The sequence below is a fragment of the Aquila chrysaetos genome, chromosome 25 (genome assembly GCF_900496995.4).
Source record: "Aquila chrysaetos chrysaetos chromosome 25, bAquChr1.4, whole genome shotgun sequence".
Taxonomy (NCBI): domain Eukaryota; kingdom Metazoa; phylum Chordata; class Aves; order Accipitriformes; family Accipitridae; genus Aquila; species Aquila chrysaetos.
In genome coordinates, this window is record NC_044028.1 from 11,329,259 (window position 1) to 11,344,934 (window position 15,676).

Sequence of the window (15,676 nt, forward strand, 5' to 3'; positions counted from 1 at the left end):
ACACTGGTAATTCATTAAATATTCCTGTAAATTTTAAAAAGTATCAGTCTAAATTCCTTAAATTTCCTGTGCTCTTTACCAATTGTTTTAAGTTCTTTGAACCAACCTTTTAAAGGCATTTGGATGCTTAATTCCGATAATATGTGTCTTTGTGTCTTAGTTGTCCCATTTTAAAATGGGAATTTCTGTGTTTTCCTATCATATAGGGATTTTGCAACAAATACAGTAAATATTGTAGTATGTATGTAGTAAATATGTAGTATCGTGTAGTTTAATCCTTAATCACCAAAACTTTAAAATGTTCAAGAGTTTAAATACACATTGCAATATATATCACAAATCCAGTAAGGATTGAGTAGAGAAGTAATCAAAGTAGTTCTTTACAGTGTAGCAATGATGTGAAAAAATTATTTCACTATCACAAGTAAAATATTTGAGATTTACATGCTCATGACTGAAAACATCTATACTAAACCACTGGGTGCTTAAATCAGCATTCCTAATGTTAATCAAATTTGTTAGCTTTTATAAGGGATTTTCTCCCTTTTTTTTTTTTTTTTTTTTTGTTTTTTTTTTTTTTCCTTAGAGTCACTGAGTTCCTGTATCAAATATCTAAGAAGCACCAACCATAGTGATCAGTGTAGACATCAAAAGAAAGCTGACATAATGACTAAAATACTCCAAGATCTTCATGACATTCTATTTGGCCTAAGATCACATGAATACACATATCACTGAAATGCCAGAATCATGCTAATTATATCTGTTGCAACTTTGTCTATGATATACAAATTAGCAATGATGATTTTTCTGAAGTAATATAAAATTTAAAAAACAAATAGAAAAAAAATCATATTTATAAATTCCTTAATGGCACTCAGATGTCATTGAATGTGGATTGTGAATGTTTAAAGATAATAACTCTGACTGACTTCAAATGATTTCCCAAGTGTTCCGTAAAAATGAGTAGGTAAACTTGGCACAAGTGATATGAAATGAGTAGTAATGCACACAATCTAGAGTAAGTGGTGGTGATATAAATATATATGGAATTTATCAATAAAATGTGTAGGTCTCTCTGCTTGGCATAAAGTCCAGAGTTAATGTGGTTGTTCATTGCCTACTAACCTAGTAAATGAAAGTACTTATGAGAGCTTTTCTGCTTTTTTTCATATATTAGAAGATCATGCATTTTTCATTTCATTTTTAGTGGATAGTTTTGTAATAGAAACAATGTATTTTCTTCTTTGTTACATAACTAATTCTCCTTCTTTGAAGTGATAGAGTATCAGCCACTTCAATAAATTACAAAAGCCTTCTTTTAAGCTTTTTTTGATAGTCTTTCATCCTTAATAACTTTAAATACTAATTGAATTCCAACTTCAGTTGCACAATTGATGCATACAAAATTATCAGTTGAGCAACTCGTTAAAAAATTTGCATCGCTTATTCTTTCAGTGCTTTAGCTTTGGGCCAAAATTCTACCTTAATCATGCATAAACCCACAATCCCTTTCTGTCATATCAGATCTCAGGAAAAGTATCTTTTCTTTACAGTAAGAAGTGGCTGCCATCTATTGCACTCCTGAAAGACTCCTATGATGAGACACAATCCAGTTGTATAATCAGAATTGATTAGTGATTATACTTCTGGCTACCTGCTGTAAACAGCTTGCAAGTCCCAAAGTGGTGCTTTCACATCAGCTTTGCAAGAGCTTACCTCAGTCTATCACATGAGCTTATTTCCACAGCACATTGTGTAGGCAAATTTTTGTCCTTTTAGTGGTGCTGTTTTCTATACCGTGTCATAGGATGTATGGCATTTAGGCATATTGCATGGTTTTGTGCAGTATAGTGGATCGTGCTTCAGGAACAATTACCCTGTAGATCCAGCAGAAGTAGTAGCCTCTTGGAAAACATTGCACTGTGTGACTGACTGAGATGGGTTCATGGCCTTGAGATAGCCCTCCTTTCCATGACAGAGCAAGTTGAAGTAATTGGAAGATTTAAAAATTCAGTGTAAAATTAATTAATTCATGTGGGAATGTCTGTCTTGGAATTCTGTAGAACTTTCAGCTTAGGATGAGGGATTTGTGCAGGATGCTACACATGTAAATGTTTGGTAATAAGCTTTAGAAGAGATACTGTCAATACTACTTTTTTCAATACTGCTTTTTTAACTTCAGTGGCTACCAAAGCATGTTCCCTTTTAGATATGCTGTTAGATTTCAATAGAAATTTTTTCTCTCCGATATTAGTTACACTGTTTTTAATAGAATTGCAGCTGCTTTCCTGCTTCCACATTAATCAATACAATCTTAAATCAGTGCCTAGAGAGCAGTTTCAGTAGCTAAATTCTGCTAACAAAAGTTTCTCTATTCAGTTTGTGTTAATCTATGGTTTTCATATTCTTTACAAATCCTCAGTGTTATTGGATGCCCAAGTAACATATTGGTAAAACATAGTCCTCCATGTGTAAATGGCTAAAAATAACTATTTTACAGCTTTTTGGAAATCGTGTTGTGTGCTTTTATATCCTTCAGGTCTGTAGCTGAATGATGTTATTTATTGCATACCTTTAGTATACTGTGTTTGGTACTGTGAGGCTAATGAAGGTGACATGCTTATTCTGAATGTTAGTGGCCTTGAAAGCGGGTTTTGCTGTAACTGATACCTCCCTTGATACCAGCACTAAATCTGGTGTTCAGTTATATGTCTCAGATTGAGGGAACCTCCAAGACTACAAGAGGACACCATGTTCTACAGAATAACCTAGAACCACTCCTGCAGAGTCACAAAATACTATCCACTGTTTTGCTATGCAAAATATTGGAGCTTTGAGGAGGGAACTTGACTAGAAGAGAGTAATGTAGAAAAAACCTATGGAGAACTATTAATTTTCCTGCATAATTTTCCTGCTTACTGCAATAGAAATCAGGGAGATCAGGTTGAAATGCAAAGTTGCAAAGGTTGACACAGGGAAAATGCAAAAAGAAAGCAGAATTTCAGCTGAATAAGGATTTTAAAACCTGAGAAAATCAAGTATTATGGCATATATGTATATATATAGTCATCAAGTAGCAGTGAAATTTGAAAATATTTAACAATTGTAAAACAATAGATAAGAGAATCTAATATTTATATTAATTCAAATTATTATGTTTTTAATGTATTTTGCCTTTCACTTGTTTGCCTAAAGTTGGGACAATTTATCTTAACAGTTCATGTACATGATCTTTCAACAAATTATGTATGTACAATTAGAAACTAGCTTTAATGCTTGAGGAAACATAAATCTAATATACAGAAAACCAATTAGTAGGACATGAACAGGGAAGAGAAAAGAATACTGCTTTGGACAAGTAACCTTTTTTCAATTACAAAGAAGAGTGTGTATTTGCCTTTCAGGTTGGTAACCTTATTTTCAGTGTATCAGTTTAAACATTTGAATGTAGTAAGTTAGAACTAATGTAAAGCAATGAAAAGAATAATTTGATACATAAACGTTGCTTTGAATCAAATCAGAACAGATAATTTAGTTACTGAAGGAAAATAGAACAATAATGCTTGCAAGACTCCATGTATTAAGTTTCATATATGCTAGTCCCCATGCTGTATATTTTCTACTAATGATTTTTCAGTGCTGGTAGCAAATAGTTGTCAAAATCTTTATAAGTAGTCCTTGCAAGAATAAGTGTTCTTCCTTCAGTTTATCAATGTTTTGATTGAGTGAAAACATGAAACACATTCGTTCTCTTTTGTTGCATGTATAAGAGAAATGTCATATACTCATTGTATATTTTTGTACTTCTTTTTTAAACTGCAGATCATTTTATTTAAAACTTGCAAACGCTCCCCATGTATCAGCCTGGTTTGTGGTTTGCTAAATATTTTATATGTAGGTGTATATAACAAGACTTACAATTTCAAACTATGGTTTTCTTGCATGAAATAGATTTTTGCCTTTTAGGTAGCCTTCAGGTGCTTTGGATCTTTTGAATTCATACTCCCATTATCACAGTTTAAGTCTTTGTGGCTACTGCCTTCCTGTCAGATTCCTAACGTCCAAAGGACTGGTTTGGTTCCATGAGCCAGCACACTCTAGATCTAGAGTGTGCTGGGTTATGTGAAGCTCATGAAGAGGAGCTTCATACGATCGTAATACTCGATTGCAGAGGGATCCCTGTATGCTTCTGCATAGAAATATAGCTTAATTTTTTTCATTTAAGATAGGCCCTTAACATTTAGCTTCTGAACTTTTGTGCTGTGTTGGATTCTCACTTCTTGAAATGTTGCTTTCAGACTAGTGGTTAAGTAGTAATATGTGAGTATTTACTGGACCTATTATTCTAATTTTTTGAATATTGCAATGTCCTTAAAATCTCAGTTGCTACTTCTGCATTGGGCAGACTGAAGCAGTTAGAGAATGGACTTTAGTAACTGAGTAAACATCTAAATAAGTATCCTCTTGCAAGGGTATTGTCCTAATAGAGGACATATCAAAATAGAAATGGTTCTTTGCTTCCACTGAAGATGTGTATTCAGTGATTGTCTAAGTGTGTAGAAATTGAATAAGGCAGCTTTCCACTGAGTGCTGACTTGACTGCTTGATATCCTTTGCTTTCCTTTAAACCATTGGATACCCCATATGGAAAGAATACACAGCACTTTTCTGAGATTAGAAGAGAGTGACTTTGCCATGACTCCTCAACTGCATAGGAGGAACAATACAGAAATCTAAAGTAAGTTTTCTGTCTAGGAGAAAATGTTGAGGGCAGCATCATCATTTTTAGCCCATGCAACTGCAGTCTGTGAGCTGTTTCTCTAGCCATAGCTTGTTTCACGCCCAAATGTTAGTTCAGTAAAGTAAATGTGTCCCTCTTGCCTATCGGTGACAAAGGTAAATTGTAGATTATTTTGTGTATGTAATTACTTTAAAAGCTTGTAAATATTATATGTATGTATCTTAAAAGATCTATTTGTACATATATATATCCACACATGTGCACGCATATGACATCAAAGACAGCATTTAGGATATATATGAAGTTGGCTTCTGTAATGTATCTTGTAATTCTGCAAGTTCTATTCACCAGAGACTTTTTTCTGCCAGCATAGCTGCTTTTTTATCAGTGTCTGGTCTGTTTGCCTGTTGCTGAAGACAGAGAAGAGTTTAAGGCAGTCTGGAGGATAACTATTTTAGGATCAAAAGGTAGAGAAGGTAAAGATTTTACTGCAAATAAAAGAAAACAGAATATAGCTTGTGTCTTATGCTTATAATGTTTATTGTTTTTTAAAAGTTTATCAAGTAAAGAGTTGTCTGGCTCTGTGCGTGTGTGTGTGTATGTATATATGTGAAGTAATTTGAAGCCATTCAAATTAGAGTTTGAATTTTAATATTTTTGCTCTTAAGGGTTTCACATTATGCCATTGATGGGTAACCCGTGTTATGTGTTTCCTTACTGTAGAAAGTTGATCTGCCATTTTGGGCCAGCAGGACCTGTCTATTCAGAGACAACTACCCTTTTAAAGCTGCTTTTTAGACCAGATGGTGGAGGTACTAAACCCCTTGTAAAGGGACAAGAGGAGGAGGAGCATGAGAAGAATTAAGGTTTTTTAAGGAAGCTCTCCCAAGTTTGGCAGAAAGAAGCAAGGGAAAAGGCTGCAAGGCTTTTCATCATGCATAGGTCAAGGAGGCAGTGCTGTTCTCTGTTATGTTTCAGAGTTCGTGGTTGAGTGGTAAGCTGGCCTTGAGGTTTCCCTGAGGGGAGCCTTTCTGGGTTACGGACAGAGGTCGCCAGACCAAAGCATTTCCATGAAGATTCCAGTACTGGATCCTCTGCTTCCTCTTGTTAACTTGTTTTTACTGTCTCTGTGGCATGAAGTGCTTTTATATTTGCAAGTATCTAAGATACAGTTCTGGTGTTTAAATTTCTTGTTAACTTTTGTGCAAGTGTTTTTCTGTGGGAAAGAGTGGGGTAGCTGCTACTGGGTTGGGCTGAGGACAGAGATGAATGATTTGATGAGATAGCTGGGAAAAAAACCCACTTGCTTTGCTAGTATTTTTCAGAGAGCATGATGCTACATAATTTTCTTTTAAAGGCTATTGACATATTCAATAGAGGTATTTCTGCCTCCTCAAGACCTGACCTGTGTGTTTGCAATAATCAGGCACATTTACAACACACAATATGAGTTCAAAATTCAGTTTTTATTGTCTGATGCTCACTACATTACACAGTACATTACATAGTTTTATACACACGTTAACACGGTATGTATTTTGCTATTGTGATGCAGTGAAACTGTGAGATACTGTTGACTTACAGATGAGCATTCAGGACTGACAGAAACACGGAATGAAACTTCCCGCATCTTTCAGATCTGGAGAAGGGCCTGTGTTCATACTTTTTCCAACTTCACTACCATTCCAATAAATATCCTAGACCATCACATTAATAAAAACACTACCAGTAATTGTAGACTGACATGGAAAATCATGTTCGTGGTTTAAAGGAATTAATTCACAAGTTCCATGCATACGTCCCAATGTAAATTTTGTTGCCGTGATAGCAAATGTGATTGTAATAGTCAGCGTACTGGCAGTGTTTGAAATATGTGTTTTAAAATAGGAAGTGTAACAATTCCTGTTTAACTAGTACATAGACAGTAACAGGAGAAATATGGAATGCTTAAAAGAGGATGATTCAGAAAGAATCTTAGGGAAGGAAGTAATTTCATTTTAGGCTTGCATGTTTTTCTGTCTTGATTCAGCAAAGCACTTCAGACCATCCTAAAATTTAAATATGTGTTTGACTTGCATTGAAATCAGAAGTACAGATATATGTGCTTTTGTACTTTATGTGGTTGAGTAGGTCATAGAAACTGTACTTCATCAGATTAGTTTTTCAAAGTCATACTGTCATAAGGAGCTGTGACTTAGAAAGCAGAGAAGAAAGCAAAACTACTAGCTAATGCCTTTGGGGCAGTTGGCTAAATAATTTTTTTAGCACTGTGCTTTGATATCTGATGTCTTCAAGGAGAATTAGTAGAATATTATGACTCTCTGATGTTTCCGAATTGGAATATATTTATTAAAGGAGAAAAGCTTTGGAAATATAAATCCTTAAGTTGTATATTAAAAATTTGAAGTTAAGGATTGCTTTCATTAATGCTTCCTTTATTTGATTTTTGGATGATGTAATATAGATGCTTAAATTCTATATTATTCTTGATTTTCAAAGTGAGTAGATTTTAATTTTCAACCCTCTTAGTGGACTTAACTAGTATATTGAGTTATTTTCATATACTATTTTGCTTTGTGAGTTTTAGGAAAAACTGTAGCTAATATAAATTTGACAGACATGCTTGTGCTGTCATATGGTTGAAAAGAAAGGGATCCTTTTGTGTTATGTTCAGATCAGGAAAGGAACTCAAATTAATCTTACAGCCATATGCGTTAATTCTATAACACTGTTTTTTATGGCATTCTAAAGCCATAAAAGAAACTTTGTCCTCTAAGTTCACCATGTTACTTCATAACTGGAAAGTTCAATTCTCAAAGAAGTATGAGCTTTAAATAGCCATTGAGATTAAATTACTACAATCTAGTTTTCAAATAGGTAACTTAATTGAAGTACCATACAGATAGAAATAAAAACAATTTCACACTTGGCACAATTATTAAGATTTCTAGTCACAGCACACCTCTTTGCTGACACTGTCACCTGCACGCTAAGGGGGACTACAGAGTATTTCAGATTTTGAATCCAGATCCTCTGGGTTTTCTACTGGAAAAGACTGCAGTTGATGTTTTATGTATACAGCACTTAGAAAAGAGCATTCAGTTCTTCTTCATTTCCATTTTTTTGTCATATCACTATCTAAGAGAAGAGAAATGTCAGTAGGAAATGGTTGGCTTTTATATGACAAATACTTTATAGCAAACACTTCATCTTCAAGTTCTGTGGTATGAAATGTTTGGGTTACCTGAAACTCAGCATGAAGGTTAAAGCTAGCACAGTGCAGAGCAGTATATTTCATTTTCGGTGGTTTAATTTAAAAGATAAACAGTTTGCCAGCTTGTACTTACCCATCTCTTTAAGAATGTCTCACTGAATTAATGTGTTCATTTAGTGCTCAAGTATAACATTTCATGAAAATAGTGAATTGACTCTTTTTCTTTTCAAGTTACAAATATTTGCTGTTAATTGCTGTTGAAGTTTAGGAAGAAGGAACACAGACTACTTAGGGTCTACAAAACAAAATTTTGCCTGTCAAGAGGTGTTTTTATTTTTGCTGTCTTGTAATCCTCTGGTTAAGAGAAGCAATTTGTCCTAACAAATTCTTAAAGATAGAGCCCATAGAAACAGTTGAGATGGTCTTGCTTTACATCATGACGTTATGGGGGGGAAAAAAAAGAAAGTAATGTAATTTACATGCTGCTTGGACAACTGCTAGAAAAATTGCAGTTTTATAACAACTTGTGTCATTTAGGTATTCTAGTAGCCTCCTGGTATAAAATGAAAATATAAAAATAATTTTCTAAATTTATTTCTTATTGTGATGGTGATGCTAAGTTACAAAGTAATTTGGATTAATAAATTGCCTTTCAGAGACACCTTAGCAGGGACACCTGATTACAGAAATAAAACTAAAACCTATTTTCTCTGTGAATTTGAAATTTTACCCACATTTTTCTGTCTTTCTGTACCTGTCAATAGGCTTGATATTATTTCCCCCTCTCCCCCGCCAATGTATTGCTTTATAAATATCAGCAAATTCTAATCCTACTTGCTCTGCAGCTTTTGGGGCGATTGCTAGTAGTAAACATATTCAGTGATAATTTTTTTAAAAGCAGAGAAAACTAAATATTGAATACTTCAGATCATGTGGAATGATGGAGACACTTTCTGCATGAAAAACCTGCTTTTCCTCATTGTACCATGTAAAATACCTTTACATGAAGGCACTATAAATAACAGGCACTTGATACCAGTATTCCTGATTCAGTCAATTTTTGTTTTAGAAATCAGAATCATCCTATCTGAGTGTATATGAACCAAAAATTGTACTAAAGGAGCATCTAGTCTTTTGAGTGGGAGTAAAGTTCAAAGACCATCTTTTATCCCACTACTATTTGGCAGTTGGGGTGGTAAACCGCTGTATTAATGATTTTTTCTGGGTTTTTTTGGTTGGTTGGTTGTTTTTTTAATCATACTTTTACTTGCTAGAGTTAAAACGTTTCAGATAAACGTATTTGGATACTGGTAGTCCACAGGTGTAGACAGTAGCCAGAAGCTAGCAGCCGTCTTGCAGATCTGCTTTAGATGTCTTAGATGTTGCTGGTTATCAGCAGACTAAGCAAGACTGCTGTAATCTTAGCTAGATCTATCAGGGGAGAGGTTGGCCAGGAGAGTGGTATCTGGGCTGGTTTGTGGCTCCCTGTAACCATCCTTTTTCAGCAGTTCTGCGGCAGTCTGCAGCCATCCGTATTCTCTTAGTGTCCCCCCCTTGTGACTTGCTGGAACTATTCAACAAGAGGGAAGTGGCCTAAGTTCTGTTAGAAGGTTTTTAGTGGGAAGGGAAAATATTTACTGAAATGTGGTACAGAAACAATTGTTACTGAACTTTGTGGGGAATTCTGAAAGCAATTTCTTTCACTTGCTGAGAGGGTAGAAGAGAAGTTTTAGTTTTTTGTTAACCTGTTCATGGGTTTTGCTCTTCACTTTTTGGTTTTGGTTTCTTTTTAATTAATTTATTATTTTATTTTTAAGGGAAGTCATCACTGTAAGCTTGTATGTATAAGCTTGTACACTGTAAGCACTGTTGTGTACTATGTTTCTAAAGGGTTTTGGGGTTGTTTTGTTGTTGTTTTAAATTTAGAGTCTGTCTTTATTGGTCTTCAGGGCATTTTCAAACCTGATAAAAGAAAGAAATTAAGAAAGAGAACTGCAGTGTTGGGGAAAAGCACTGAACTGAGACACATTTTAACTAATACTGTTGATAGTTATTACTGTAATATAGGCTAGTGAAAAAATGGATCTCAATTTCATGAACTGTTGCTGTAGTTTCCAGAATCTCCTGAATAGAAATACAGAGCTGATAATAGTTGGTCTGAGAAGAAGACAGAATTTCCCTGTTCAGTAGTTGAGCGAAAGATAAGCCCTAGGGGTCTTGCTCTAGGCTGCAGTTTTCTACTGGTGCTTTTTAATGACTAGTTGATTCCTGACCAGTTGACAAATTGACATATGGTTGGCATTTATGTCTTTAAATAACAAAGTATTTAGATTACACTGGATTTTGTTAGCATAACATTACCAATTGAGTTCTTTTTCTAACAGTGGCATTAAACACAACACTAAAAAGATATCAGTTTTAGTCTTATCCTCAAGCTCTCTTTTTTTCTGTTGATATATTTATTCATTTTTAACACTTTTTCTCAAAGAGGGTTTTGAGAAAGTTTAGCCTTTTGGATGGATGATATTGCTAGCTTGAAAATGCCAGGTATCTTAAGAAACGTACTTGGTTGCAGGATTCTGTAAATGCCTGAGCCAATTTAGAGAGGTACAAGACATAGTTTGACTCAGATTTATTACACGGGGGAAGAATTCATCAAAATGGGATTGTCTGTTGTTTTGATAGGGCCTGTGCACTGCACACTTGCATGTGTCTGTTAACATGCTTGTGCTCTGGACTTGCTTAGAGGATGCTATACAGCAACATTATATTCCAAGAAAGCACAGACAAAACCTTAGTATGACTATAAACATTAGTAGCAATAATGCTGTGATATATAAACTACTCTCTTAAAATAAAAGGTAAGAATTTTTTCAAAAATTAACATTTGAATAAAAACTGTATTTGTGAGGCATAGACTGGGCTTGCAGCTCTTCTGGTGACCTGAGAAGGCTGGCACAGCTGTCGAGCAGCCTTTTCCTTACTGAACAGGTAGGCTGTGCTGAGCAGCATTGCGTAGTACTGCAGGAGATGCCTCACGTCTCAAAAAATTAGAAATCCTAATGAAAGTGTTGCAATTGTCCACGTAAATTTGTGCTAGACTGAGGTCATTGAAAGGACTGTAGCTCACCCTTAGCATGTCTGCTGCTGGATGGGTTTGCAGCAATGCCTCTTTCATATGACTTTATCTAAAAGCATTACGTACTTTCTGGTATCATTGAAATGAACCCATAGTTGGAAATGGAAATGCATCAACTATTTTAGTAGAGAAATACAGAATAATAATTACAATTACATAGTAAATCTCTGTTTAAAGAAAGATTTCTTTTCAAAACTGACAGTTCCTTGATTTCTTATTTGTATCTCATCCTCTTAAATTCCTGTTTGTTCCACTGAACAGTAAGTGTACAAATAATCTCACAGTGGGATGGGAAAAATGGCAATTTCATGTATTGTATACCCTTGTTTTGTTGTATAAAGCTAGCCTGATTCTGCCATACAGAAACTGGCGATACAAGGAGGATGGAAATTTTAAGCTGATGTAGTTTCAGTAATTTGAGAATATTTTTGTTTAATATGGTAGCATTTGGTATATTTAGTATTGGAAACTGTACATCCATAAAACTGTTTCATGATACAGTAGTTACTGAAGGACAGGTGTATTCAAGTCATGTTTTATTGTGACCTTTGCAAAAGTGTGAATTAGCCTGTAAAAATTAATACTTGCTATCTAACTGTTTTGTAATCACAAAACAATGAGAATTACTCAGCAAGTGAATGTTTAATTAGCTGCCATTTCAGCTTCTGATTTCCAGCTTCATTTTCAGGTTAACAATTTGGTGTCTTTTAAATAGACAAAACCTGATACGATCATTTTGCTAAGACTGGTTGACCAAGATGGTAAAAAATATTAGGCTACCCTAGAATAACCTGAGTTTATTTCTGCATTTGCAGGTTCATTTTTGAATAGCACTATTGTCAGCTTTATTTAGGATGGGATGCGTTGTGTGGTATTAGAGGCTGATACAGCTCTCATTGAAGTCCTAAAGCCATATTTCCTTTTATTTTGAGTAGGATTGAGCCCTGAGCTGTTTTTGTTTGGTTTTGTTGTGTTGTGTCGTGGTTGTGTTCCTCTCCCCCCCCCCCCCAGTGTTAACAATAGGAGGTTAGTTAAATGATAAATAATAGTTAGAACATCAGAAGCAGTGCATTTTATGTTGATCGCAACAGCACCAAACCCAGAATATAGAAGTGTTTTATCTGTTCCTAAATCATGGCAGGTAACCATGGCAATCATACCATTTCCAACAGCTCATGGAAAACACTTGAAACATCTTAAGTGAGCTGTCCCATTAATAATGAAGAATATCAATGTTTTGCCATCTGCTACATACTAACAGTGTATATGAAAGACCAGCAGTTATGTGAAACAAATTAAACTGCAAGTTGGAATGAACTTGGGTTGTAATGAAAAACTGCAAAGCAGCGTAACATAAGATATGGTACATTAGACTCTGCTTTTTAGTTTTAGAGCTTAACATCATCTTCTAATATCTGTTGAGAGTCTATAAGATTTCCATTATGTATTCTCATTTTTAGAGATTTGTAATTTGATACTAGCATTTTGCTGTGGACAGAAACTTGGCAAATTCTCAGTCAAAAAGAATTTCATAAAATATTTTGGGAGACATTAATTTCAGATTAAAAATATTTTCCCAGATGTGTTTTGATGCTTCTGCAGTCTGAAGTAGTTTTGCTTGTTAATTGAAATTTTGTGGACTCTTAATCAAAAGTATATTCTCTTGATCTGTAGGCTAGGAAATAACTTTGACAGTAGTTTGTGCAGAAACAGTAGTAGCTTTATTTTTCAGAAAATATGCCTACAAATTGAAGGTGAATGCTGGTATGTTAAGTCTCAGTAAACAATTTGTGCACAATATAAATTTACTGTGCATAAATTGGTGCTAATGTGACCAAGATGCCCTACAGATGTATGTCAGAGTCCCTATTTTTTATGTAACTGAGTCCCTTTCTATACAGTACCCTTTTTTTAACAGGGAAAGAGAGATTCTTAATCAATTACGAAGGGCAATGGATTATGGTTATAGGCAATGTATCCCTGCACGTACTAGTTCCTTTCCTATGTGCAGAATGCGTTTATGGATTGTTAATCAGGTGGTACTCACTATGCGAGGCTTTCTGTCTGGTCAGATTGGAGCTGCTTTTCAAGTACCATAAGGTAATTTCAGCATCATTACAAAGAGTGGTAGTAGCTGTCCATAAATAATCCCTCACACTAAGGATATATGTCTCCAAAGAGTTTATCTTTTGAATTGAAAAGAAATCTCAAATCTTGAAAGCAGAGCTCCTGCCTTCTTTGAATACTCTTTTGCCCCCTGTAGTGCCATGGGATCAGGGATTAGGTTTATCATGAATACAGTAGGAGATGTTTTACAAGTAATAGTTAAGAGTTAAATTTTTCGAGTTTGGTGTGATCACTCAGTCTACCACTGGACCCAGTTAGAAGAACTGAAAGGGCCAGCTAGCCTTGCCTTTTGGTTTTAAAGTTAGTAAGATTGTAGCCAATTGTTCAAATAACTTCATGGAAAGATTTGCAGAAACGGCATGTAGGGCCTGACTCAGGAAAATGCTTAAAGACATGTGCTCCCAAATTGGTTATGGAAGAATCTAGTATGTTTTGTATAAAAATGGAGAAAAACTTAATATAGAACAGTCTGTTTTTTCTATAATAATTTCAAATTATATATAATTTGTGTCCTATAAACAGTAACAGCTCTTGAAAGTATAGGAACCAAATATGTATAATGCTGGTTTTAGTCCCATTTTTGGTATGTGCTTCTGGGAAAAAAGTCAGTGCCACAATTATTCAAAATTTATTTTTACAGCCAGATTTGAAAGAACTTACTGTTTTTTGTCCAGAGCTGCTAGTGCTGTTTTTTTTAAAAAAAGCAACATATGTAATAAAGGCATATTAATTTCTGTAAATTCCTGTAAATAAAGCATTCCTGTAAATAAAAAGAGACATTTATGAGGCAAAGAAAAGATCTTCCTTGTCATTTGGATCCCAACTGGTCAAATGACTGGCTTGATGATTCAAGATGCAAGTTCTTTTTTCTTGTTAGAGACAAGACCTGCTATTTATTTGTCTTACCCATTCCATTTCTTCTATACATTTTTCTTATATGAATTTCAGAAAATACCTTTGATCTTTGTAATAATACCTATCCATATTTTTGAGAGCAGGTCTCCTTTTTCAACCATGTTAGTAGGATCTCTCTTCAATGAGATCTTGGAAGTGTGCATTTATTTAGTACTGTTACTTTATCTTCCCATATATGCATTTATTTTCCTAAAAATGAAACTATATAACCTTTAATACTGTGAAAATGTAAGGGGATTTTGCAAAAGTGTATGTAGTTGTAATTTTAACAAAATTACTTTGTCCCCAGAGTACATTCATATCAAGCATACATAAATCTGTTTCCTGTGTGAATAGATATGCAAGTGTAGATTTGTATTGACAGATACAGTCTCATACAGTCACCAAAAACATGTACTCAAAGTATGGGTTTTTTTCACTGATATAAATCCAAATCAAAACCTTTCCCTTTACTTTTTGCTTGTAAATAAAAATATTGTTTAGGAGTTAGAATATAAAATACTAACTAGATTTCAGTTGTAGATAATTGGGTCCAATGAAAAGAGGGTAACAGTTACCTTTTTAGAATTTGAGACTGAAAAAATTGGCCAGGCTTTGAACCAATTGTGGTTTTCCACTACCAATTATTCTATTTACTGTTTTGTGACAAAAACTCTTTATTACTGCAACAACTTGGCAGTAACAACTATGTGGTAAAATAATTTCTCTGAGTAGCTGACCTGCTGTTGCAAAATGCACATTTAATGATATAGACCTACAGCTGAATCTTTTTGACCTTGGTTTACATTACTTCTGGTAAGGACAATGGGCCTTAGTACATGGTACAGAATTTCATGATTGTGCTCAGTATTTGTTTTAGAGATCAAATTTATATCAGGCTAAAAGAGCATTTTAAGTGTTTTCAGGTTGAGTTTAATTTCTGAGGTGTTATGTATTTCACTTGAATAAATGGCAGAAAAATAGCTATATTATAAGCGCTAATTTGATCAGCTGTAAACGGCAAAAATGCATTCCCTAAGCATGTTCTGGCAGTCTTAATTAGAAAACTCCTTTGTGTCATTATTGTGTGTAGTTAATGAGATTCTTTACAATAACATAAAGGATAGAAAGTACCTACATTCAGCATTTTGCTCCTGCGTTTATAACAAAATGGTCCTGCCTGCGAAAGAAGATGTATTTATTTCAATACATGTGCAGTACAGAAGTCATACTAAAAGAGTGCAGCTTCTACTTAAGAGAAAATTTTAACATAATTGAAATTATTTCACTGAACGTACTGTTGTTAAGGATTTGTGACCAAAAAAAAGTTAAGAACTGAAAAAGTGCTAATGAATGTGGTACTTGAAAAATGGAGATTTTCTTAGGGGCTTGAAAACATAACTGATAGAAGTGATGAAAGTAGAATCAAGGAAGCGTAGTGGGAGTGAGGCCAGTTCTTTGGAATGGCTCTAAGCTGAGGCTGCGTCTGTGCTGGGAGCAGGCTTGTAGACCAAAGCAATGCTCCTTCCTCCATTATACGCAGTCAAGTAAGACGGGG

General features: G+C 34.6%; 1 protein-coding gene across 4 annotated transcripts in view; it reads left to right on the forward strand.

Annotated features, from left to right (window-relative positions):
* SNX29 (sorting nexin 29) overlaps positions 1-15,676 on the forward strand; it is a 116,989-nt gene that overhangs the window by 87,890 nt on the left and 13,423 nt on the right. The window contains exon 20 of one of the 4 annotated variants that reach the window (XM_041120109.1): positions 587-5,296. The exons of the other annotated variants lie outside the window; for them this stretch is intronic. Within the exon in view, the coding sequence (XP_040976043.1) occupies positions 587-595 (9 nt within the window). The 3' untranslated portion in view covers positions 596-5,296. Of the gene's footprint in view, positions 1-586; positions 5,297-15,676 lie in introns of those variants that run through there. 4 annotated transcript variants of the gene reach the window in all.